This window comes from Brachyistius frenatus, unplaced genomic scaffold, assembly GCF_029030835.1.
Source record: "Brachyistius frenatus isolate BFR_SWC_R1_liver_20210118 unplaced genomic scaffold, ASM2903083v1 Contig_41, whole genome shotgun sequence".
In the NCBI taxonomy this organism is placed as follows: domain Eukaryota; kingdom Metazoa; phylum Chordata; class Actinopteri; family Embiotocidae; genus Brachyistius; species Brachyistius frenatus.
Window position 1 is genome coordinate 917,850 of NW_027210640.1, and position 26,916 is coordinate 944,765.

Genomic DNA, 26,916 nt, shown 5'->3' on the forward strand with positions numbered 1-26,916 from the left:
GCCTGGATTTCACCAGCTACTTGGTTGCTAGGTGTTTTTAGCGTCCTGTCTGTGTACGGTTGCTAGCTAAAGGCTAGCTCACCGATATAGCTCAAATGAAGACTGGAAGGACTGCCGAGAAAAGAGTTTTATAAGTTTCAGCTGCACATGATCACGTCGAAAGGTGTATTAGCCTGTACGAACCAAGCAAATGACGCGCGGATGAGGTAAGGGTGAGCATCGTGTCGTCTCTTAACGTCTTTAACTGATTAGCCAGCTTATAAGCGAGTAACAGCTCATTACAATATCGCCGATAGTGATTCTGTTGCTGAATATTTTTTTTTGCAGCTGAAGATTGTTTATTTCAGCTTTATAACTAAAAAAAAACTAAAACGTAGATTAATTTGACCTGAATCGTTGATCTGTTTTGCTCACTGAAGCTGATACTCACGTGGCCAAGTTATTGTCCCATGTGGTGTCTTCATCCTCGCAGGCTGCAGGATGCTCCTCGGAGGCACAGACCTCGTTGAATGAGAGCAGAAGTCTTTGTTTGTCAAGTAGGTGGTTTGAACATTTTTGGGGCTCTCATGAGTTCCAGGGAGGCAGCCAAGATGGGCGACATCTTGGCGACTGAGGCCGATCTTCTTGCGATGATCAAGGAGGTAAACGCATTTAAAATTCAGAAAATACACACGCAGGACACTCACATCGGAGTGAACCTTATTAAAAAAAATAATAAAAAAAATAAAAAATGCACCCAATACACGATGATTGGACGTGACACGGTTATCGAGAGATGAGTTGTGCAGCTTTGTTTAATCCGGATGACTTCAAACACAGCTTCTTTATGTGGTTAAGGTGGAGTTAATGTCCCTTTTCTGGGTGTTTCTGTCTTTTGTAGTATCTTAAGTTTGAGGAATTCGAAGAAACTGTTCACAGTTTTGACAAGGAATGCAAAAACAAAGGCAGGCTCGTCTCGAAACCTCGAGGAAGTGCTCACAGAGACTCAAAGACTCGTGTCATTGAGGTAAATGATCATTAAACCTGGTGACTGGTGATGGACGGGAGGATTGGTGGAAAGTGGAAAGGATTTATTTATTTTTTTCCCCAAATAATGCTAATTAAGATGCTGTTAATGCAACCTGAGAAATAGTTTCTATAAAAAAAAATTAAAAAAAAAAATGTTAAGTTTTAGATTGTGCAACTCGTCAACTTGCTTTATGATGGGCTTTGTTTTTCCTGAGCCCACTCATCTTTAAATGTGATTTTTGTAGAAAGACCTCCTGAGCTCTTTTGATGATGGAGACCACAAGGTGTTCTTTGAACTGTGGACAGAGAATATTCCATCCGAGGTGAAAAACATAGACGCTGAGGCCCTGAGCCTGGAGTTCTACCTTCACATCCACTTTACCATCTACCCGCTGAGGAGGCACCCTGGCAGACACGTACGTAGATCCAAGTTTTCTTCCTTTTTATAAAAGAGAGCCCCCATCAGTTCTGCCCAAAAATATTACAACGTGCTGTTTTTCAGTGTGTCCACCAGGCTGTGCCACAGGCTTTTTGCTCTCAGGGCTATCAGTGACGTTGTTGCAATATGCAAAGAATCACTTCTAATCTCAAGAGTTTTAAGATATCAGTCCCTGTGAAGGTCATTGCCGTTTGAGTTGACACATTTAAATGGATGTAAAGTTATTCAAATAAAAGCAGCACCTCCTTTAGTTTTTGGAGGTGGTAGCAGGACAAGAGGTACGATCATCTGAGTGAAGAGAATTCATGTGTTTTTAAATTCGACAGTCAGCTTTGGTGATATTTTTGTTATTGACTTGAAATAAGTAAGTTCACTGGAAACCCCAAATGTGCCTCCAGGACCGGGCTGAGTTTGAGCAGAGGATTTCCTACTTCAAGCAGTACCTGGAAACTCGTGGAGCAGCACTGAGCCAGACCACAGAGTTTCTGCCTTACTACGCTCTGCCTTTCGTTCCCAGCCCCACCGTCCACCCTTCCTTCAAAGATCTTTTCCAGGTGCTTAGATAGTTACAGAGCATTAACGTCTAGTTATTACATATGCAAAGATATAACCCAGTGCCACCTTAAGAATGAATGCAACTATGTTTCCATATTTTTCTTACTGATATCAATATTCTCCTTAATGCATTCTGTGTATTCAGGATTCCTGGATACCACGGTTGAAGGGGAAGCTGGAACAGTTCCTGTCAGTGGCACTAAAGCTGTCCCACAGCCCAAGGCTGTTGAATTTATATGTATCCTTTTACTGTGCCTCATTCAAAAGTCCTTTCTGAGGAAACGCCGACAGAATAGAAGAAGTGAAGGACGACAAGATTTATTGTGTTTACTGGAAACTTGGTCGATTACCTTTCATTTTTCATGAAACTAAACTCCATTCTTACTGGCCAACAACAAAAGAATACTGATTAATGCATTAACTATTATCTTAAGGGCTCACAAAATGAGTCCTGTGTGTACAAAACAAGGGAAGTCTATCTAAAAATGCATTATATTTCAATGTACACACCCTGTAACAAGCAGCACTTACACGTGAGAATTATCTCTCGGACGAGTGGCCATTCCCAAATACTTCCATGACATTTAAGACTCATTTACTTGAGTTCATGTAGGCACACCAGATGACAGCAATGTTTGCCACATATAGGATCTGGCAAAATAGGACTTTAGTGTGATATATGTATCCCTCCCTTAAAACCAACAATACTGAGTCTATGCACTATGTCAACATTTCATCCCACAAAATTCAACATACTAAGTAAATCCTGAATAAAAATCTGTGATGAGTTTGCACTCTTCAAACAGGATTTATAACATATTTTGTTTGTCTTGCGTAAAGAAGATAACATCTCTTCTCTTTCAATGCATGTATAAACTCTGAAAGGAACCATTGAATAAGAGAACAAATACAGTAGAGATGTTTGATTTGAGGTCAAGTAGGCATTCTTTAACATGTGTCATGCAGAAGGAAAGCGGAAGGAGTACTAAGGGTAAATATTCCCTTTCATTTATCAATCCATCATCTTTAAAAGGAACAAATGCCTCCAATTCGCTGAAATCTTAAGACCAAACCTGCTTATCGCTCATCAGAGGTGGACAAATATTCTAGATGAAGAAAAGACTTATTTTTCTAGCCAAAAACACAAATGATATAGAAATATCATTCTACATCTTAACAGCAAAGATATGCCCTGCAGATATGTTCTGTTAGTGTGTTAAATGGTTGCAAATGGAGGTTGATAACGGTTATTGCTTAATTATCGCTTACAGATACAGTCAACAGCTAAAATACTGATCCACAAACTTAGGGGGGGGTAAATATTTTTTAATATGATCATAAACATCAATCCATTCATTTTTTTTTTCGAATGTGAATTTTCATGTCATGACAAACATTTGAGCCGAATGGTGCACATGAAGTCAATGTTTGTTTCTGCAACCTTGTCTGTGTGTGCTTCCATGGCTGCACAGAGGCCATTCAGCAGCTACAGCTCCAGCTGGTTGAGTCGGATCGACGCATCACCAGCTACGTGCGGAAGTTCAACAAGATGCAGGCCGACTACCACAACCTGATTGGAATCACCGCTGAGCTGGTCGACTCGTTGGAGGCCACCATCAGCGGAAAAATGGTAGATCAGGCTGACTGCGTGGGGCAAACAAACACGCATTCTAACAGACAAGCTACAGACGCAAACTACTTACAGTGGACGGGCGCAGACGAGACACACACACACACACACACACACACACACACACACACACACACACACACACACACACACACACACACACACACACAGAGAGGCTTTAAACGAGGCTGGTCCGTGCATGTGCAACGTTCACAGGTATACACGCCAACGGAAATCCTTTCCAAGTTCACGGTGTAGTTTCAAAACGGGAGTAATTCTATTACTTGCACACAATAACGTTCTGCTGTTTCCCAACATGGCCATACAATGATAACCCCACACACAGTATTTGAAAGCTCAAGGGGCCATGCTGGTGTTTTTGCAGATCTCCCCTGAGTACCTGCAGAGTGTGTGTGTCCGCCTGTTCAGCAGCCAGATGAGGCAGAGCGTGGTGCAGAGCACTGACTTCACCAGGCCGGGCACCGTGAGTCTCAGCACACAGCTCGCTCTCTCTGTCTCTCTCTCTCTCTCTCTCTCTCTCTCTCTCTCTCTCTCTCTCTCTCTCTCTCTCTCTCTCTCTCTCTCTCTCTACTTCACACCTCACTCGTACAAGAATAACAACACCAGGCCCCTGAGGAGAGAGCATTTCGGTTAGAGCATGGAAAAATGTCAAGCGGGGGAATGACGATGCGGAGAACTGCACTCGCAGGGAGAAAAACCGCAGGTGACCGGATCTGGGTGTGGCATTAATACACCCTCATGTGTTGAAAAGTTAAATACACATGACACAACCCCGAACATGGGAAATTAACAATTTCAATGTCACAAAATCAACTACGTTTGAAATGCAACTCTAGTTATCATGTTTTAATTAAAAACATCCCTGTGATGTGATTTGAGAAACTTTCCTTTGATTGATCATTTTCAGCGTGACACAGATATTCCAGAAGCTCTAAAAAGCTTGAGGATCATGCTTGCTGTCAGTGGCCTTTATCGTGTGTGGAACTCTTACCTTGCGAAATCTTATTTCTTTCTGTTTTGAACTGAACAACTTTTTCCTGTGTTTGTGTTTTTGCGTGTGTGTGTGTGTGTGTGTGTGAGATGCTTTTTTTTTATCCACAAAGGGGTATTACTCTATGAGTCCCTATGATGATGGCTATGTAAGTTTCATCTGTTTTCATCTCTACTTGTCATCACTCAGGTCCCCACTCATCCTGCTTGTGCCTCAGTGTCTTTACGTCTTCCCTTCCCTTCAAATATATATGTACCTAGCTGCCTGACCTTGTATTCAGCCTGTTCACTCTGCCCTTTTCTTTCTCGTTCCTACTAGACTGTCCTAGTTTAAAAGGATGTTCGACTTAATTTGTAGTAAGAATTGCCCCTTATTAAGCCAAAAAAGAGCGCCTTTCAGGCTATACCTCATCATTAATTCACTTTGTTCCCAAAGACCACAGTCATTGTTCCTTCTCTCAGCTCTCCTTATTGGCTTCTGTCTTTTTTTTTACAGTTACTGGCCAGTTTCAGCTTTCTCCCCCTTTGTTAGGGATAGATTTTGAAAGAATTTAGCCCGATGCCATGACAGAACAAGAATAGCCAACACAAGGCTCTTTAATGTCAAAGAATTTCTCTCATGCTCAGGTTATCAAACAGGGAGAGTTAAATTACAGACATTTGAAAAGATGCAGCCAGAACATTTTGTATGATCGTGTTGCTTCTTAACATCTATAATTGCAGGCACTCAGGATAAACCTATATTTTTAATTAAGACGATTATCAGGGATTGTCAGGTCAAGCCTTTAACTGTCGTATGAAGAAAAGCTGGCAATAGTCGCAGTCAGAATCTCCTTGGATTTAAAGATTGGTTAATATCTAAGCTGTTTATTACTATAACTATGGTGGACAATAGTCAACAGTCCTGTTAATTTAGATAATATATTTGCCAGTACCATATTTGTCCTCACGCAGGCAAAAAACTTTCCAATTGTCATTGTATAACACCATAATTGACCATAATTATTCGACTCTTCATGCCTTCATAACAATGAGAAGACTCTTACTGATTTTCTTTTGTTACTCGCCTATTATTTATTTTTCTCCATGGGGGGTAAACTTTTATAAAAGCAGGGAGTAGAGCCGCCTTGTTAGACAATAACGTGAACAATAATGGTCTTCAGTTTTCCCCAGAGTCGTAAAGGAGTAAATGATTGGAAGATAGGCTAAAGAGGAGAAAAGAGTAAAGCTTATGTAAACCGTACATTGTCAGAGATTTCCGGTCAATGCCTTTCTTTGTGTCGGTGTCCAGTTGAAATCAGACAATAAATGTGGCCTTGAAATTTTTATAAAAAAGTTGAAATCCCTCAGCCATTGCTGCAGAGAAATCCCTTTTTTTCTACCCCAGCATTGGCACATATGTGACAGGCTTCCTTGATAATAGACAACGTTGGCTGCTAATTCTTAGCTGCATGTCACTCTTAATCCAGCCCACCGGTGTCAAATGTCACAAGGTAACATGTCCCCCTGTCCTTCGCCATTCCTCCGGGCAACAAATGTTTAGAGAGAAAGGAATTTGGGAAAGAATCCAACAAGTATCCCTGTTCTTCTCTTCTTCCGTGTTACCCACTGCACACCAAAGCAAAAATGTGACCAGACCAACCGATACCTCAGACGACTCGGATCACTGCCCTGACCCAATTCTGCCCCCGCTATAGGTCCAAACTCCCAGCTTTTAGATTGAATTTCACAGCCTTTTCAACCCTTTTCAGTTGTTAAAAAAAAAAAAAAAATTGTTTCCCCCTCCCTCTACACATACACAACACCATATTCCTCTGTTCAAAAGACTCCCTTTGTCTCAAATAAGTCCACCCAGGCCTAAAGTACAAGTGCACTGAGGTGGAACACATGCAGCGATACTAACCCACCTTTTCTGCTACTGGTTCTTAGTCTATTTGTCATTTACTGCATGGATGATGTTACCAAACAACACTATACTGTATGTCCTAGTGTTTAGCATGTACCACAAGCATGATGTTTGCATGTCCAAAAGCACACTAATGACTTGTTTAAACAGTAGCTAACCCGGGGACCCTATTACTACTTTGAAAGGGGACTGGACATTAAGAATGATAAAGACTGAAGGATTCATTTGAACAGTTGCATGACTTTTTTTTTTTTTTTCCCCCCAAGTAAAATTGTTATAAATATATTCTTAAATAAACTCCTCACTGCCTCCTTTTCTTGATTGTGTTTTTCTGTTGTAGGCCTCCTCCATGCTCCGAGCGTCCATTGCGCCACAGTGAGTTTTAAATTTGAAGGAGACATTTTTCTACTAATCTTTTAGTGCCCTGGTAAAACACTGCTGACATCTCATTTGTATGAACCTCCAGGAGACCTAAGGAGGTGCCGATGCTGCCCTCATTAGACTATGAGAAGCTTAAGAAGGACCTGATGGAAGCTCCAGACAGACACAGGTCTCTGCTGCTTCAGGCACTGCGCTGGGTGAGATTAGAGGACTATATGACCTTTCTGGTGTCACAGGTCATATTTTGTTTGTCGTTCACACAACTGCACTTCTTCATGATATTTTTTTTTTTTTTTTTTTTGCCTCTAACTCGTACAATCGCTGTATTTGTTTACTCTCAGAGAGCGACAATTCATCCCCGTTTGACTTGTATTTGCTGCTAAAGTGACCCGACCTTTATTTAGTGCTGGTTTAAGTACAACCGAATATATGTAGCAAAATTATATCAGTGCGTTACACGTCTTAAATTAGCAGGTCTTAAGAGTGCTACAGTACAATATCTACTTGAACTGTACCCCTGATACAGCTTATTTTATGTACAACACACTGTATGTTTAGGTGTTAACATTGACTTTAAAAAAAAAAAAAATGCATATTTTACACAACATGCAGTCTTCTTTCATTAGAACATTGTGGTGAGAACTAAAAATGAGATTTTATTTTGGGGCGTCTCATTATTACAGCAGTTTGTGAACCGGAAGGGAAGTAGCATACCTTTCATATTGTAAGTGTGTATTGTCTGTTTCTGATGGGTTTTTTTAGAGACTCACTCGCTCACTCCCCGGTGAACAGAGAGACACGGTGCTTCAGGCCTACATCAGCAACGACCTGCTGGAGCGCTACACGACTAAAACAGTGAGACTGCAGCTTTGACTCTAATAATAATCTAATTGTGTTGTTTTCACACTAAAAAGCAGCTACTAAAGTAGATTTAGCCCAATGTGTCTAATAATAATGTGAACTGGAATTACCAGTTTAGTGATGAGTGACTTTGTTTGGACAAGCCTGTATTTTATTCACTCATTGGAGCCAAAGTAAAAAAAAAAAAAAAAAAGAACTCCTTGTCCTCTGGCCACACTGCCGACGGTAATTAATCCCAGGGCTCTAATTCCAGGCAGGTCTGAGCTGATGAACTGGCACCTCTGCAAGGTGCACACAAGTTTGTTTCTCACCATTGACTAAACTCTGGAAAGTGGGTGAAGAGCATAATCTGAGCTAAAGTGGACATGGCGTTGAAGTAGGCATCCATTTGATTTTGGGATATGTCGTAATTCATGTTATCCCTTTTAACTTGGATCTTTTCAAAAAAGAAGACTTTTAACTTGAATGTTCGCTCAGATCTGGCTGTTGTGTGATTTAATATCACTTGTCTGTCAACATGCCTCAGAACGCTCAGAATGAACACTTTGGAGGTATTTCCTGTAGATGGCAAGGGCAAGTTCTTTTTATTTGTTTACCAATATCTTAATGGAAATGTTTACAAGAACTATTTTTCTCACCGCGCAGTATTTGATTTTAATGAAGCACTGGAAAAAAAAAAAGTTATCTCAAGCAAGCACTAAAGTAATGAGACATTATATTACCTTGACAGTAGCTTCCCACCATTTTGAAACATTGTGGATACTAATGATGTTTTTGTCATCGACATATTCTGAATTTATAATAAACTGGAAAAGATGGACAGGACATGTATGCTATACTTCATTCATATATCGTTAGAGTAACTCAATTTATTGTCTGAATATTTAATCTGAGCTCACACATGACGTTATCTATGTAAGTATATAATTGGCTTTAGTACAATCATTTCATTTTAACCTGACTGGAGGCAGTTTATGAAATGTTCCCAGTCTCAGATTAAGAAGTATTTTCTTGAGCAGTTTCCTGTTTTTACTCAACAAAGGCCAGAGTAAGAATCTCAGATCATCTTCCAAACTTCTCCCTTTCTAAAGGCTTTCTTACAGATTGTATTGTTTTTTTTGTTTTTTTTATTTCACATTCCCTTCACCTTGCCTTTAGCTGAAGGCGATCTGTCAAAGACAGTCTTTTTAGAGGCGAGTAAATGATCCTCCCCTTACAGTTGCTTTCTTTTGTCCATGTAGTTGCCACGGTGTTCCAAGCCACCTCAAAATGACGCTGTTGTCATTTACAGTAGCAAGACACAATAATAGTGGAAAGGTGTCTGTTTCTGGTATTGAAATCAGAAACATAATTGTTCTGTGTTTTGACAATGGCAAAAAGCATAAATGAGGAGAAGTGAGTTTCACAAGGGTGTCGGTCAGCTTGTCATACCTTTATTTACTGTAAAAATGAGAGGGTACAATAACCAGGAAGCAGGATTCAGAGAAGTAAAAATGAGTTGTCCAGTTATTTCCTTTTTTTTGGTTAAAAATTAAGGATCAACATTAAGTTCTTATTGGAAGTACAAAACAGTAAGTAATCAAGTAAATATATACCTAAAGACGAAAGGTGAGATGAATGAAATATATATAATGGCGAGCCCAGAAGTTGTGTTTTTTGTTGAAAGTAATATATTGCTAATCATACCTGAAAGCCCTAGATATGATTTTAAGCTGCCCTACATCTTGTGTTTTTCTTAGAAAACCGTGCTTCATTTAATAAGATCAGCGAACCAGATTGTCCGCCAATACTCGTCTCGTCTCATCAATGCATTTGCTTCCCTTGCGGAGGGTAAGTTCTCAGCTGCCATTAGATGTGGTCAAGCATCATTATTTCTTTGAAAGATGAGTCACGGTCTGATTGGATGCACTCGGAAACACAGACTGATGGAAGACCTCAGTGGCTCTCAAATCAGAATTGAAGCCGCTAACGATGCATGCCGGGTACTTTGGAGGTTCAGTTAGTGAAGAGGCAATGTTTTAAAGACAGATTACATTTGTGCTATTTCTGCCTCAGGTTTAACCTTTACTCGTGAGTCCAATCAGCCTTTGGTTTTGTTATGGAGATACAGTTCATACTTGTGTTGTATTGTAATGTCCTCACTAGAGTTCAGAGTGGTACCTGAAGCTAATTGGCAAATTTATGGCTTTTTATTTTTGAATGCACTCCTTATAACTTTACTAATACCGATGCATTTTATGTCGGATGTTTAGGACGTTGGTTTTAAAATGTCTGAGAGTCCTTTTAAGAACCCTACGTCCTTTTATGCCATGTTGTGTTGATGCTTACAGGTCGGGTTTACCTCTCCCAAATTCCCATACTTCTTAAACTTCTGACGGAGACACTCAGGAAGGAGGAAAAAGACTCCGTGACCAGAGAAAATGTGCTGGTGGCACTGCAGAAACTCAGCCTCAGGTAAAATGTAAAATCACCAGGGTTCTTCTAAAAGCTTGGATCAATAAAATGAAGTTAAGACTAAATAGCATGTTTATCAAACAGACTGCATACAAGTCTGCGCAGTCAACAACCAGCCATCTCCTCATTATGGCCCTCCGTGGAGTAGGAGGAGGAGGAATGTCTTAAGGCAACAGGATACTGCCTTTGCAAGAGGGAATTTAATCTCACGTGCTTCTAATTAAATCATTCACCATTATATATTTTTTTAGGAGGACCCAGCAGACGGCCATGATTAAAGACGGTCTGATTGGCTGGCTGGTGGATGAGTTGCAGGACTCAGACTGCCTCAGTGACTACACCCTGGAGTACTCGGCTGCTCTGCTAATGAACCTGTGTCTGCGAACGAAAGGTAAAACAGGCGCGAGTAGATGCTGAATAATTGTAGAATTCCCCTTTAAGGTCCTCCCGGATGTTTTCTTGCGTTACAGCGTTGAATTTGAGGAGAAAAAAAAAAATACATCCCATAAAATAATGTTGTTTTTTTGTAATTATGTTATTTACACTGTTAAACAAATACCACGTAACATGTTAAATTGTGATTTTTAGAAGACGCTGAAATGTTGACTTTGTCACTGTTGCACAAAACCAAGCAAACGCTTCTTGTTTCCAGTTTAAGCGAAACGTGTATTGGATTATACAATGTATTTAAATAAGAGTTCTATTGCAACTGTTTCAACTCTGATGGAGTCCGAAATGTCACTCATACAAGGATATCTGAGTTTATTAGTAGCCCACAATGTCATATAAATCAATTCCATGTCTTTTAAAGCCACATGGACTCTGTGTCTGTCTGTTGCATGATTTTATTAGGGGTAGACTGGTGGCAATTACTGTTTGGGTTTGCGTTCAGTGCAAAATCAGAAGCTTTTACAACTTCCTCTGAAAACAGCGCTTATCAGTGAGCTGTGCATTATTTCCTCTGACATTTCTAGAGTGTATCTTTGTCAGCTCCTTTTACTGAATGTACAGCATTAACAAAGATTCACTCCGGCTTTCTCAGGACCTCCCGACGACCTTTAGTCTGCTTATATCGGATTCCACAGTAAAATACTGCCCCACATTGGGTTTTCCAATGGTTGTATTTTCTTTCACATGGAAGATAAAATCCCCAAAAAAGGCTGGAATAATTCATTTTTAAATCAGAGTGATATAGTCAACCAAACTGAAATGTCAGATTGTCAGACACACACACACAGAAAATACTTTTGTGTTGCTAAATTTAAGCGTGTGTCTTCATACAGGAAAAAGAAAGTGTGCAGAGAATGCCAAGCATGTGCTCAAAGTTTTGACTGACCTGCTCGGACATGAGAACCACGAGGTGACGCGCACGCCTTTCAGCACATGTGAACAGATGTTACATGCACGGCACAAGTAAAGTGATCACAGAACACAGTCATAGAGGCTGGAAAGGATACATACACAGCATTATGTATGAGGACATATGTAAACATTCAGAAACCAATAAATGTGCTGAATTAAATGTTAATACAAGATACAGAGAACCAAAAAATCCGAAAGAGACTTATGAACACTTCTCAACACAAAACTTAAATCCAAACACTAAAGTGGACGACACACACCATTATCCATTGATTAATAGCATCCACATGAATAGATAAATACAGTTGTACATAAATACAGCTTCTCTCCTGGTTGACCTGTTGAGTGTATGTCTGCAAAGCATGAACAACCCTGACTCACTCATTTTTATCCAATGTTGTGAACATCTTCTGTTCCTCTTTTTTTGGTTTATATGCTGGTTTTCTTCCTCTATGTATTGCTGCATGTTTTTAACAAGCATTTTTCATTTAGCCCGAGATCATAAAGACAGTGGTCATGTGTGTCCCTTCGCTCTCCTCAGATTCGACCATATGTGAACGGAGCCCTCTACAGTATCCTGTGTATTCCCTCCGTGCGGCAGGAAGCCAAAGAGATGGTGAGATAGCAGAAATGTCTTCACCTGCTTGGAGGAAACAGACACAGTTTGTGTTTTGGTCTGCGTTCGACTTCCTTTCTGTCAGCCAGTGTTTGAGGGGAAGCAGCAAGTGTTCACTTGTAAGACACAGAAACTCTGCTGAATGTGGAGCTGATGGAGAGCATGGATGGACCTGAATATATCCCACATTTCAACAGATATCTCACACTTTTGCAATCGCTGTTTTATTTTAAGGCCATAAAACACACTTATAATACAGCCGATCAAATAATTTTACTAGCATGTCTTAAAATGAGAACTCTTGACCTCAGCCAAAAAAACATATCAATCGCGTCTCCTTCCTTTCAATGTTTAACATATCATTTTTGATTTTGAGGCTAAATTCCCTGTATGTTTGTCAGTCAGCTTTACCCTGGTGTGAATGTATTTCACCCGTGTGTGCAGAGTGTGGAGGAGATTCTCTGCTGCTACAGTAAAGAGGAGAACCCGGACCTCAACAGACAGATAGAGTTCATCATTAAACAGCTAAACTCAGGTTAGTGAAGTCATAGTTACTGTTGAACATTGTTAAACACTGAGTAGCAATAAATATGAAGCTTCATGGTGTTTCCCTTGTGTCAATAGCATTTATCTGTTTTTAGATACTCAAAAGGCACTTAATGACTCCTTTTCTTCGAAAGCATTGGGGTTTGGGGAAAATGTACCATCGTTTTAACCCTTACGCCATTTGTCACCCAGCTGAGGGGGAGGGGCCAGAATCAGACGATGAAGAGGAAGAGGATGACAATGATGTAAGGCCCCCTTACATCATTGCATGTGATGTCCGACTTGGTGTTTTTTTGTTGTTTTTGTAGCTGCTATCTGTTCACCGTGCCCATAATGGTGAACTGATATATGTTGCCCATTTCTGAATGTGAGTCCCAAGAGTGCAGGCTACACTGGTCTCCTGTCAGGAACCTGTGGATCGATGCTCAGCACAGTACCAGTGTTTAACCCGATTTGCAGACTCACATCCATGATTAACGTGAACATTTTTAGTACATCTGAGCAGATTACGGACCACCAGAGTAACTGAAGCCACAGCAATCGGCACATCCCAAGAGTCTTTTATGTAACAATGTTTTATTTTCGAAGAGAAACAAGCCAGAGGTCGATATTTCAGCCGTGTCGACTTTGTTACTTCAAAGCATGCTTTCATCAAATCTAGTCAGGCACTAAGGCGGCCTTTTGTGAACATTATGGTTCAGATTTAGTCAATCATACCTTATGTCAATCGCACGTTGTGTAATTTCTGACTAATTTTTGTATTATTGTCCTGTGACAGGAAGATTTAATGGAGCCGGACCTTGACAAAGAGGAAGTTCTCCAACCACAGCACAGGGAACTGTCTGGGGAGAGTCTGCTCACCACTGAGTACCTGGGAGTAAGAGCAACTCTAACAGTATTCTCACTATACACAACTTAAACATATTGTAAATAGCTAAGCAGACACCAAGTTCACACCCCTACACCATTCAGGAAGCATCAAATATTCATTGAATGGCTTCTAGTTTTTTTTCTTCTTCTTTTTTTTTTTTTTTTTAATACAGTCAGTCTGGAGAAGACAAGCTACTGCACAGGACTTATTGTTGGAGTTTGATTATTGTGTCTGCTATACAAGTCCAGGTAGTTCAAGATGCAGCAACAAAGGGAAACAATACCTGAGACAAGGGGAACTAAAAATGTTTGCACCGTGAATGCTACAGGGACGTTAGCTCCAAGAGCTAATGTTTATTGTGCTTCTCAACACCAGCGTAGAGAACATGTCCATCAGATGGTTGAATACGATACAGCACGTACTGTATCTCTGCCTTCTCGCGCCTTTAAGCATACCATGGAGAGGACGTACAAAAGTGGTGGTTTTCATGAAGCAGGTCCTCACATTAAAGGGAATCTCCTCCCTAAAACATAATGTTCACTCTGCAGTGCCAGTAATTTGAAAGATTATCAGCATCTACAAACGCAGACGTTTGTCTCCCGCAATTAGAAATATAATTAAAACTGCACGCAGTGATATGCGGGCCCTCGTAGCTTCACGTCGGGGATCCAGCGGGTCGGGGCCGCCGGCTGCCCGACGTGCAGCACGCGAGGGTCGGCATATTCCCGCTTGCAGTTTTATTTTTTTTTCTCGATCTTGTTCCTTATTCTTCTTTTGAAAAAAAAAAATAAAAAGGCTTTTTTTTGGCGGCGGCTTTAACATCTTCAAAAACTCATGAAAGTTGGTGCCTGACGCAAGTTTCATGAGGTTTGGAGCATCGTTTGACCTTAAACATCAACTTGGTGTGTCAAAAATTAATTTTGGGTCACTTTTTGGACGACATGCTATAGTACGACTTTTCTTTGAATATTTTGTACGAGTATGACCTTTTTCTGAACTGACATGCATGACTCAAGTTACTTCTCACTGTGAGGCAACTGCTCTAACACCGCTGTGTAATACTCATATTGTAATCACGTTGTCTGAAATTTGAAAAAAAAAAGTCACTTTTGGACTTGTATTTTTTTTATTTTGTTTTGTATTGTTGTTGACCTTTGGTTTGGTATTAGTATGACTGCACGTACAAACCCGAACCTGTGTGGCTTACCCTTAGGGGGACTCGCCTTAGGAGGTCTCGCCCTCCGTGAACCACGTGGCTTACCCTTAGAGGGATTCGCTCTCCGTGAACCGTGTGGCTTATTAAGGGGACTCACCCTCAGTAAACCATGAACCTTGCGTGTTACCTCGGCGGGTAAACCATGAACCACGTGTGTTACCTCGGCGGTAACATGAGACAGTCCTTTCACACTGACTGAAACAACATGTGTCAGTCATTACGGTATAAATTCAGTCTGTCTTTCTCTCTTTTTTTTTTTTACCGTCAATGTGCTATGTGTGTCTGTGTGTGTGTGTGTGTGTGGGTGTGGGTGTGTGTGTGGGTGTGTGTTGTGTGGTTGTGTGATTGTGTGGTTATGTGGTTTTGTAGATTATGACCAACATGGCAAAAGTGAAGAGGAAACAAACCCCTCTGGCACAATCAAGTGCAGACGAGCCTCTACAACGTCCGGTCACGCCTGGCTCTCATCGTAATGTCAGCTCAGGGTAAGATTGGAGTTCACTCTGACACGGACACTCTTCTCTTCTGTGTCTCGGTGTCATATCGACCGCAAGTGAGCAAGATATGTTTTCCTTTTCTTGCCTAAGGGTACTTGAGTTGTACAAATGTTCCAAATACTTTGTACACTACCAGAGAAATACATTTTTAGGTAAGGACACCTGAATTTTGGCCTCTTTTCTCTCGACGCCGATCCGTTTACAGCAGCACGAACAGCTCGTCGTCAGACCGGCGGGTCATTTTTTTTTTTACAATAACTGGGCTGCCCCCCTTTTGTTCAGCCACATGGATATTGCAGTTTCAACTGCCTTTAAAACTAGTGCTGTGGGTCAAAGCAAGAATGGCTCTAAATACATTTTGCCACCAAGCAAACTCTGAATTGTAAAGGGATGAGTCAGCAGGAGTAGCCCGCAACCAGAATCACTTAGTCCTGAAAGTAGACCATTGTCAATACAAACTGTAAGATAGACAGCAGGGATAACAGAAGGAGGATTATTTAAGAGTAATGAATATGACTGCTAGGAGGTGTCCTACACATGATCTGGCCCTGGAAAGACAAGAGCATCAACTCACAACAAGTAACTGATACTGTAGATTTATGATAAACTAACTACAATGGTAGTCCTGAACTTTATGTATATAGCAAGTTTAAATGTAAAGTTTGAGAGTGTTGTATAACCAGGAAAAAGGTCAGTATCACTATCAAGATAATAATGGTTTTTAAGTTTGATTACCAATACAAAAAAAAAAAAAAAAATCCCAATTAATGAGACGTCTTGTGTTTTGTGTCGTGTGCAGGGATTATCGAGGCTGCAGTCAGGGGGGTGAGAGCAGCAGGGGCAGGGAATACCCTCTGAGCAGACAGAAGAGTGAAAGAAGCCTGCCTCCTTCCAGATACAACTCCCGACCCCCGACACGCTCCGGCAGTCGCCCCAGCACTGCTGACTCCCTGTGTCACAGCATCGGTGGGTTGAGTCACCTTTTTAATGTCTGTCAGAGAGAATTCACCAACAGATAAACAGCAGCAAAAGTTGAAAGAGTAAAATAATGCGTCTTTGACCCGTGTCTAACGGCTGTGGCTGCTCATTCGATATTTGCTGTCAGGTTACTCATATACTATGCATTTTTGTGGCACAGTTTAATTTCCCGTCCACCTGCTGCTCTTTAGTTGGTTTTGCATTGGATTCATTTGAAGTCGCGCCCAGTGTCCACAGAGAACACGAGGCCCTTCCAGACAAGGAAGTTGCAGCAACTTCCTCAAAAGTCACAAAAAAATTAAGATTCAACAAAATGAGCACCAGAGGCCCAGCGGCCTATGTTGGCTTTCCATAAAAAATAATGTTTAGTTGTGTTTGTGTTTGTAACTGTTTAACAGCACTGGTACATTGTTTGTTTGTGTTGTATTTAAGTTTTGACTTTAAATTTCAAAGCCAGACTTTTTCAAAATTCGTGCTATAAAACTGTTATTTCACTCTCTGTCACGCGCACGCACACACACACACACACACGCACGCACACACACACACACACACACACACACACACACACACACATTCAGACTCAGAGTGTGGGCGGTTGTCCCAGGAGTCCGAGTTGGACGGGCCGTACGAAGGTAGAGCCAGGAAAGGACGTTCCCAGGAGGAACACAACGGACACTCTGCCAGGTAAACTTACACACAAATGTTCACGACACACACACACACACATACACACACACACGTAATGCGACTCTGTGTGTTTGCACTAATCTAGCTCCAACTTAGTGGGAAGAGTTTCCCCGATGAGTTTATCGAGTTGCTGTATTTGATTACATTGATGAGAGATCAGTCTGAGACGCCACAGTTTGTCACAGTCACAGAGGGATTACTGAAAGTAATCAGAAAGTTGAGTTGGGTATGGATGCAGAAATATGAATCAAATGAAATGTCAAGCTCAGGAGTGCAGGCCACACATTTTATTTAACTGGTACATTTTATCATTTGAATATAAAGTGTATCAGCTGAGGGAAACAGAGAGCACACGGAGCAGCTTTTACAGTCCGTAAGGCCCAGATGAAGCCGACCAGCTGATGATCGTCACATCTCAGCCAACCGCCTGCTCTGAAGGGCTGCGCAGTGGCGTCGGGGGAGGGAAGCTCTTCAACCTTACAAATTCACACAATACATTAGTAGTGCATCGCAGGTCAGTGCTCTGGCTACTTCCTGGTGATGCGCAACATTACGTATACAGCGCACGTATAGAAGCCCGTATGGAGCGGGGATCCGCTGCTGTATTGATGCTGCGGCAGGTGAGACTTCTGAGGAGGAGAGGATGCCTGTCGTGACCGCAGGCTGGTGCAGCTGTTTTCATTTGCTGAAACGAGTTAGATGAAGGCACATGTATGAGAGAGATATACTGTATGCCCCACCGGCTGTCAAAAAGTGTTTTGTGACTTGATTGAATGATTTATGATCCCTAAGCCCCGCCACCTTTTGTGACGTCCTCCAATCAGCCCCCCCCCCCCCCCCCCCTTGATCTTCACAGGTGTACTTTGATGAATGGTTTATGATGTGTAATAAACTATTTAATTACCGTGGGAAAGGAAGTATTTTTATGATCCATTGATCCATTAGTGATTTGACAACGTGTAATAAACTGCGTAATTAACGTGGGAAGGCGAGGAAGGATTTGTATGATGCATAGATCTTAATGAATTAAGCATTGTAATAAAAAAAAGTAGTTAATTACCGTGGTGAGAGGAAGGAAGAAGGAAGGAAGGACACTTTGATCTTAGCTGACCTTAGCCCCCCCCTTACACGCTTCCCCCGGTCACGTGACCCAGAGGTAGAGTTTTAAAAACGAACCAATGAGACTGGAGTGGACTCGGGTCGGCTTTATACGGAGCGAATGGATTCATACGGTCGAAATGAAGTTGCCGCTCTAAGCACCGCAGTGACAACAGGTAACTAAAAACTTAAACCATCCAAGTCTCCGATTCACTAATCCATCGGCCCAGAATCAAACACTGTCCATGCAAGCGCTGTCTAGCAAATATTTAAGGTATCGTGTCACACAGTCAGCCTTCAACCACAGAGCACACAGATCTTTCTAAGTCAACAAGTTGATGACAGCAGTCAAAGCACAAGTGGAACATATTGAGCTAGCAACTACAGTGCTATTCAATTGTCCAGCCTTTTTCCAGTTCAGCTTCACTGGACTCCCCGCAAGTCTTTCATCTCTAGCTTTTCTTATTTTACCTTGAAACCTTTACCACAGAGATTTACACCTGAAACAGCAAACATTTCAACAGTTATCAGGTTTAAAATGTTCACAGTTGTACTCACATTTTAAATGGACAGTAATGGATGTATGTCGCTTTGTATTGTGACAGCATTTTGCAACCGTAAACTGTAAGTAATCCACATTAAGTCACCACAACCATGAGAGAGACAAGACACGACTTTCCTGCATTGCACGTTAGCTGAACATGTCACGATGCAGAGTACACTTCAGCATGCTGCCACAAATTGTGCTCCCCGTTTGTGACAGTTGACGTGAAGCAAAGAAATCAGTTTAAAAAATGCTTTGATGACACTGATACCAAATCTTGGAGTTCAGCTCGGGATGTCAGTCACATCACTCAGCCTCAGCCAACATGATACAGAGGACCAAAACAACTCCCTCATTTCCCGGTGTAAACTTCTTGAAAGCAGGGACCTGCTCTGTTTCATTAAGTCCTTGTTGGTGTTTTGCGGGATTTGAATATCCATGTATAACTGCTTCACAATCACAAGTTGCTACCAGTGCATCCGAAGCAGCGATTGCTTTTTCCACTTCGGTCTCAGACTCAGCGATTTGCTACCCTCTGGTCACTAAACGCAAATTCTTGTACCATTGCTATGAAATGACTTTACCAATTATTGCACAATCCATTCACGAATAATGAGAGGCATAACATAAGCACATTTAAACAAGCTGTTTGAAGAAAAATGAAACACAATATGTAATTTTAACTTAATTTAAAAATAAGATACAATAAATTTAAAAAAAAAAATAATCCAGTACCTGGTGAGGTCTTCCCAATCGGAGTTCCACTGTTTAAATGCTGAGCTGCTGCAGACCGTCTCGCACTCTCCCAGACCCATGAGCTGATCCCCATAACCCTCCACCTCCTCCCCCCCACCCCCCATCCCTCATCCCCACAGCGCTATCCCCACAGAGCCGGTGGCTCATTTCCCCACAGGGGCTCCGCCGGTGGCTCATGCCCCCCCGGCCATCTGAACCAACAAACTTGCCTGTGGTCACTTACCAAATGCTTTAGCTTTTAGTGTGATCACTTTTAGGACTATAGGTTTATACAGGTTTGTTTTTTTTGTTTTTTTTAAACACACATCTGTACTTTCCAGTGTGCCCTTTTCTAGACCCGTTTTTATTTGACAGAAAAAGATTGATAAACGCCATTAATACAACACAGCTAATAATCGATGTATCTTCCCCCAGACTATGTAGCTTTGTTTTAATAGCTTCCTGTTTACGTTTTACTGCGCTACCGTCTGCAATTTCATTTCAGTGTCAGAATTCTCGGTGTGTAATTGTGTTGACTGTATTCCAAAATTTCACAGAGCAATAAAAAAAAAAAAAAAGAAAGAAATAGAAGTGTTTATGGTGTTTCCACAATGTTATGCTAACAATGCAATCATCACATTTTCCAAACATTGAAATGCCCATTGTTCATCTTATCGGCCGCTGGTTTTGATGCAAAATGATGACGATTAAGTGTAAAAAAAAAAAAAAAAAAAATCGTAGTGAATGAGTCAGACATCTGTAGAAGGCAGGCGGTCAGAGTTCGTCAAAAAAAAAAAAAAAAAAAAAAGTGTGTGTCTATGTGCGTGTGTGTGTGTCTGTGGAGTTGGCAGGAGGGTTGTTGGGACACCGATGGGTGACTCAGCACTGCCAAGCTGGTCTGTGAGACTGTGACATGCGTTTAAACGAGCAGCGGCCACAAAGAGAGCCATTCAATCAAACCTGCTCTGCTTCTGCTCTCCTTTAAATCCCAGAGGAACTTGACTCCTGAATCCCGCCGGCAGTAATGAGTCCCAGAAAACTGCTTCAGTCCCCCCCCCCCTCCCCTCAACCCCCAACCCCCAGCTTCCTTACTCCCCCCCCACCCCCACCCCACCCCCCAGCAGGAACGTAAAACACCTTCGCAATACAGCCTGGCTGAGTCGGACTCCAGCAGCCTCGTTTCACCACCGGTTTGAAAGACTTTTGAGATGAAATGGGCTTTCATACTGAGGTGAATAGGTAATCATAGCAACACAGCAATTTGATGAGCACATGTATATTTTTGCAATTGTTTTTAGACCAATGAACTTTTTTTTTTTATTTATTTTTTTATAGCTTGGTAACAGCTGTGGGACAGTCGGGCTGTTGTCCATTCAGACATCAGTGTTAGAGACATCCTTTCCCTCTGCTCCTCCTGCAGTATCTGACTCTGTGGGGAGGATTTTAGGCACTGAGGGCAACATATTTTCCTTTTTGACTTTGCTGCTCCACACGGCATGGCGTGCAAGCGTAGCAGACTCCACCTTTGTTCACAGAAATACGCGGTTTGTAGTACTCATTTATAGCAGATGATGTCAGGGATGTTGGATCTAGCATGACTATCCTGAGCAGACACAATAATGAAATCCATTCATTTGGTATGGTATAGGGTTGCTATAAATGAGGATGTAGGTCATTTGACTGTCATACTCATAGTGACATGACTAAATTGTCACCTGTGTGGTTTCAGTATCACCATAAATGCAAACTACTTTATCAGCTGCTGTAAATTAGATGGGAAAAGGGAAACCTAATAATTTGCACGAAAGGACACAACTATGAAATGTGAATACATACTCATATTAATAATCTGTTTGAATAGAATCAGTGAATAGGTTTTCTTTTTACTTAGTCGCACATATGCTGATGATAGTCCTAGGAAATTAATAATTGTTATTGTTTTAGTGTTTCAAAGCTGCCACAGACACACTAAGTGTGTGCAGGTTGGACAAAGAGGAAAAGCAGAACATCTCTCAGCTGTGGTTCTGTGAGAGTCTGAGAGGAAGTAGCTGAATTGCGGTGACATAATCTGTGTAACACTCGATACCACGTATAGAAATGTGTCTATCTCCAAAAGTATAAATCGAGTAGTGTGGCACACTTTCAGCAGGAAAGGTTCATCCTTTATAGATACGATTAAATGTCATGGGCAAGAGGCTGGAGCGAGGTAGATCTTGTCCCCAGGATTTTATTTGAAACGAGATCCTTTCATGGCTGTCGTATCTCATGACAACTGAATAGCTTATCAGATAAAAAAAGGTGATCTCTCTCTGAATGATCCCTCCAACCACAGTCAACCATCATGACACATGACCATAGTAGTCGTAAAGTGTATAACAAAGGACACAGAAGGAGCCTGAACACAAAAGCTGCAAATGATCTGTTCCCAGTTCATCTGTTGAACTTAAGTTTGTGCTACGAGTTTTATTTCCAAGATAAGACAATACTTTATTATTCTGACAGCAGCTTAAGAATACAAGTAGAAAAGATGTGTACACGTTTTTTTCTTCTTTTTTTTTTCAATACATTACAAATAGAATAAGAATTCTTTAAAACAAATTTAGAAAATAGAAAAAGATTTTAGTATAAATAAATACACACACACACACACACACTATGGTCACTGAATAGTCATATTCCGTATATACAAATGTATATATCGGATATATATATATATATACAGTATAGGATAAAGATGTATAAAAAAATATATAGTTAAAAATGTATAGGAGATATATTATATTTTATATATAGTATGCAACATGAACATATGTACTCTTAAATATGCTAATATAATATCATCCAAATATTACAAAGATGTGGTGATGTTGAAATTGGTGGGTGCTATGACAGAGACAAAAGATAGTGCAACATTATGTTGTGCTGGTATTTTTGAGATTCTTCATACGCTTGCTTCACATGTTGTTTGATTATCTGTTTTCACAGCACCTTTCTGTACCGTCGCGTTTATTGTGACTCATTTAGTGTTAGTGATATACAAGATATTTTGTGACTGCAACAAAGCATAACTCGTGGTGTTTTTTCTGCCTCTTCTTTTCCCCGTCTTCAGCAATGATTATGTCCACGCATTTACGAGCGGGCCCAGGATCCCCCGCACACCTGACACAGCGACCAACCAGAACGGCGCTCACCGGGGTCGAGGCTCGATCCTGGCGCCCCAGTTTTCACGGTCTGAGCCACAGCAGAGCCACCAGCCCGGCTCCGCCAGCTCCACAGGAGGAGAGAGAAGTGGAAGTAAGCCTACGTTACGGGTGGGAAATCAACACCGGCCAGTGTCGGCAAATTTTGGCTCCGGCTGGTTACTTTATCGACTCCGCCAGCCACTTTGGAAATTAGCCAGCCGTCAGTTGGAGATTCAGTGCCTCTCTGAGAAATCTAGTTGGTTCAGAAGCAGTTGTACTTCAAGATGAACTAAGCGGCAACTTTTCTGTACCCGTTTCGGTCTCTGACCCATTCTCCTGCATGTGTTTTAACTTTACATGACAAAAAAAAAAACCCCGCAAAGCATCGAGAGTGCGAAAATATGGTGATGTAATAAATCTGGAAATTGCATTGGCAAAGTAATCACAGAAAACAGCCACAATGAAGTGGCTAATTTTGGCTAATGCAGTACATTATATGCCTGAAGAATTAAATTACTATCGTTTAAATGGCGCAGGAGTCTCCCAAAAGCAAGATTACCATAAGGCAGCCACGCTCGTGGAATTGTAGTATTATCCACATAGTTATTAAGTAAGTGAACTATATTTCTAAAGTGCTTTTTAAAACCAGAGTTACAATGTGCCGGACCTGAAATTGGAAAACAAGAATTCAAATTTTAACAATAATGTTAAAAAAAAAAAAAAAAAACTGCACAAAGGGCAAACAGGTCAAAAACACAGAATCAATTAAAAAAAATAAAAACTACCCAGAAAGCAAGCATTCATTACTACAGAGAACAAGAATCTTCAACTCTGCCTGTTGAACAGTGAATGACAGGTGCCGTATCAATAACCTGCTGCAGTGGTGTCGCTGCTTGTGTGGGCGTTCACGCCATCATCTCACCCTGAACATCTTCTTTGTGTCTCTGCCTTCTGACCCGTTTTACATCTTTCCCGTTCCTGCGTCTTAAATAGAGTTTTTACCATAAATGTCCACTCGAGCAGGAAAGCGGCAGACTTACCGTAACGCAACAAGAAAAGTGGATTTTACTGTAAGACGAAAGATCGTGTTCCAGTTTCTACGAGCTCACGTCTTGAGTAACACATACGCATTTCAACAGTTTTGACGAGAAGTCTGTAACAAAACCTGCTGTTAGTTTTGTGTTACTGCCAGTGATGACACTTGGTTATCATGTGACAAAAAGCAGCACTTTAGACTCGTTTTCACCGACTCGGTTCGGTCATTCACTCAGATCTTCACTTCAGCTCCACATCGACATCCCTCCCACGCCCTTTTTTTGGCAGGTCCGGACGTCCTTCAGTTGGGGGAGTGGACAGGTCTTTGTTGTTGAGACCGAAGGAATATGTCAGATGTCAGTTCATCTTATTTGATCTGATCTCGCAAAAAAAAAAAAAAATACGTTTTACGAAAAAGAAATAGGAAAAGCTAATTGTGTAGGCTGTCCAACCCAACCAGGGGTCCATATATATTTCCTGTCAACTTCGCATGTCGCACACAGAAGTTGAGTCAGTGCAGAGAAGACCTGGTGCTCTTAGATGGACGATAACATCTCTCCATGCTCTCATGCACTTTAATTGCATTGGCTGAGCGACTACGTCCGGCCACAATGCTCGTAGCGGCGTCTAATGGTCACTCAAAGCTGCCACATCCTCCTCTGACTGTGTGTTGTGCTTTTAGGGTCTGGCAAGTGTCTGACATCTATTGACCCAGAAGGAAGTCACTTAATCATCGTTCATCTTAAAAGGGCAATAAGCAGGACACACACGGCACGGCAAACAACTTAAGTACAGATTTACTGTGACCTTCCGGAGCTTTTATTGGCGTGTTCTCAGCTACCTCCTGCTTGTAGTAGAATCTATTTATTTCACTTGTATGTAGCTTCTGCTGCCAGTCGATGGCGACTATGTCTAATGTTTGCTGCAGGGGGGGGGGGGGGGACCACACACACACACACACACACACACACACACACACACACACACACTGAAGCCCCTCAGGCCCACTTTTGGTACACACACCCGCTGGGACTGACAGAGACGCTCCCCCGGCTAAAGGAGAGATAAATAGGAGGTGTTTGTGTTGCTGACGAGGCCACCCACTCAGCTGACCTGCCATGTTTGAGAGGGTGGAAACTACAGCATTATCCTCCCCAACTCAGGTCGGGCGCGCTGACTTCGTGTGATGACAGAGCCCCATTATGTTGCCATGCAACCAGAGAAGGTGGAGGAAGTGCAGCAGTATCTCTTCGGACGGTCGCTGCAGACCTCAGTGATAACTGCGATGAGGAAGCATGATTTTTTTTTTTTTTTTTTTTTCGCCTTTGATAAGTCGGGAAGAACTCTTTCCTTTTCTTAGTCTTTGATTGAAGTCTCCAGTGCCCAAACAGTAAGAATAGTCTTTTCAGCTTGATAGAAAACATTGTGTCCAGGAGGTTGTATGTTCATAGACCCAGGATTATACAACGATGGAGAGGAGGTAGATGTTCTTTAAAGAAGCTTTAACATGGTAACGGAACTTTTTTTTTTGCGGGAAGAAAACATACTAGACTTTTTTATTTATATTTTTTGTATTATTATTATTTTATTCTAAGCAAAGTGTTGTGTTGATGGGAAAACATGAGTGGAGGGAAACTTGTGTTTTCATACTATTGATAATTATCCCCCACCTTGTCTTTTCCTCTAAACCCTCTTCATCACCCCTCCCTCCTTCCCTCCCTCCCTCCCTCCCTCCCTCCCTCCTCTCTCTCCATCTTCAGACAGGCAGTCGAAGAGGAGGTGAAGAGGGAGCTGTCACCGTGGGGTAGCACTATCTCCCCAGGAGCGTCAGGCTTCCTGTAACATCATCCCCTCGGGTTGTGATGAGGGTCAGGGCCACGGAAATGCTCGAGGATCAGCGGCGAGAGGAGGAGCAGGAGTGGGGAGAACAATGTGTAGGATTGTGGTTCTGCCTTTTTTTTCTTTTCTTTTTTTTTTCTTCTTCTCCTTCGGCTTCAGCACGGACTAATTCTGTAACATGATATGAAGTCAGACAATAATCACAACTGCCCCCCCCCCACACACACACACCTCCAGCCCCCTCCGCAGCCCTGTGCACCCTGTAGCCTCATTTAGCCCTGAATATTTCTGCAGCCTCTCCTCAAGGTGAGACTTGGCACATAACAACACGTATGTGTAAAAAAGATGGAAGTGTTCTCACTCCGTCCAAGAAGGGATATTACGTCACTTCTCTCTCTGCTTTCCCTCCAACTCAGCCATTTTCCTTTTCCTCAGTTGGGATAAACCGATTCCCAGAGAAAACTCTGGTTGCGGATAAATCCTGAATATACGTGTGCACCGGCAGTCAGGGTTTAACAAAATGTAAAAAGGGAGATTTAGAATTCAAAACTACAGCCTATTCTGTGTCCGTGAACTAACTGCAGATATTAAAATGAGTAATACAGAAGCTCATTCTCAAAGTTCGCATCTTGATTCTACAAAATCAATAATCTTCTAAATTTCACAATGTACTGTATGTATTGATTTTTGACCGTGTTGGATGATATCTGGCTGCATGAATAAATGATTGTAGCAGCTGTACTTCAGATATACTGCAGACACATAGCTCGTATCAAAGCTGCTGCTCCTGTTTTAAGTGACGCTCCAGGAAATGCACAGGTCCTGGTATGACTAGTGCATGCTTTTGATTTATGTTAAGAGCATATAACGTTTAATGTACACTGCCATGCGCTCAACATCTGACGAAAAACTTGAATCTGCGTGAGTGTCTTTAAAATCTGCATCGTTTGCATTGCATGACATTTGCACTGTTGGCAGGTGTGGTCATGTATATTTATGTTAAGTGCTACATTTTTGTTGTCGTGCATTTTGATCGATTTTTAAGTGGTTTTAAATAAATGTGCCAGATGTCACCTTTGTCCTCCTCGCTCTGTTATCTGCTCAACATTTTCTGAATATCCCAGTTTTGAAGAGTTTGTAGCTCCATACTTCATCCCAGCTGGGTTGCTGATGAATCTTGAATAATATATCACGTGCTCCGACATGTTTTACTGCCACAGTCGGAATATTATTATTTGGAACTTGTCCCAAATTAGTGCCGGATACTGCGGTGTCTCCCTCTCCGTGCCCTCCTCTATTTTTTAAGTCTCATCGGTGCCCAGACGCAAGTAATGCGAGGTGTCGATTGATTGGGTGATTGGTGTCACTTAATATGAAATGTGCTGTGCATGTGATGGCTCTGTGTTTGAAATGTGCGAGGTCAGGTGTCAGGATTTTGGAAACTGCATTTTTTTTTTTTTTA

The 26,916-nt window shown here is 41.6% G+C and overlaps 1 protein-coding gene across 8 annotated transcripts; it reads left to right on the forward strand.

Annotated features, from left to right (window-relative positions):
* On the forward strand, positions 1-26,527 carry LOC138623025 (lisH domain-containing protein ARMC9). Of its 8 annotated transcripts, none has more exons than XM_069702262.1 (26): positions 1-206; positions 473-641; positions 881-1,006; positions 1,254-1,424; positions 1,846-2,001; positions 2,148-2,240; positions 2,969-2,993; positions 3,475-3,632; positions 4,018-4,116; positions 4,757-4,792; positions 6,890-6,924; positions 7,016-7,127; positions 7,693-7,785; positions 9,531-9,621; positions 10,122-10,245; positions 10,497-10,636; positions 11,529-11,605; positions 12,149-12,223; positions 12,668-12,758; positions 12,962-13,014; positions 13,548-13,646; positions 15,226-15,341; positions 16,153-16,319; positions 16,913-17,018; positions 22,508-22,709; positions 25,376-26,527. In XM_069702262.1, the coding sequence occupies exons 2-26, from the start codon at positions 510-512 to the stop codon at positions 25,421-25,423; spliced, it is 2,625 nt and encodes an 874-aa protein (XP_069558363.1). In that variant the 5' UTR covers positions 1-206; positions 473-509; the 3' UTR covers positions 25,424-26,527. The 8 variants fall into 8 exon arrangements, with proteins under 8 accessions (XP_069558363.1, XP_069558364.1, XP_069558368.1 ...); XM_069702261.1 differs by having other exon boundaries at positions 2-206; positions 25,380-26,527; XM_069702264.1 differs by having other exon boundaries at positions 2-206; positions 22,508-22,692; positions 25,380-26,527.
* Positions 26,528-26,916: the final 389 nt, after the last annotated feature.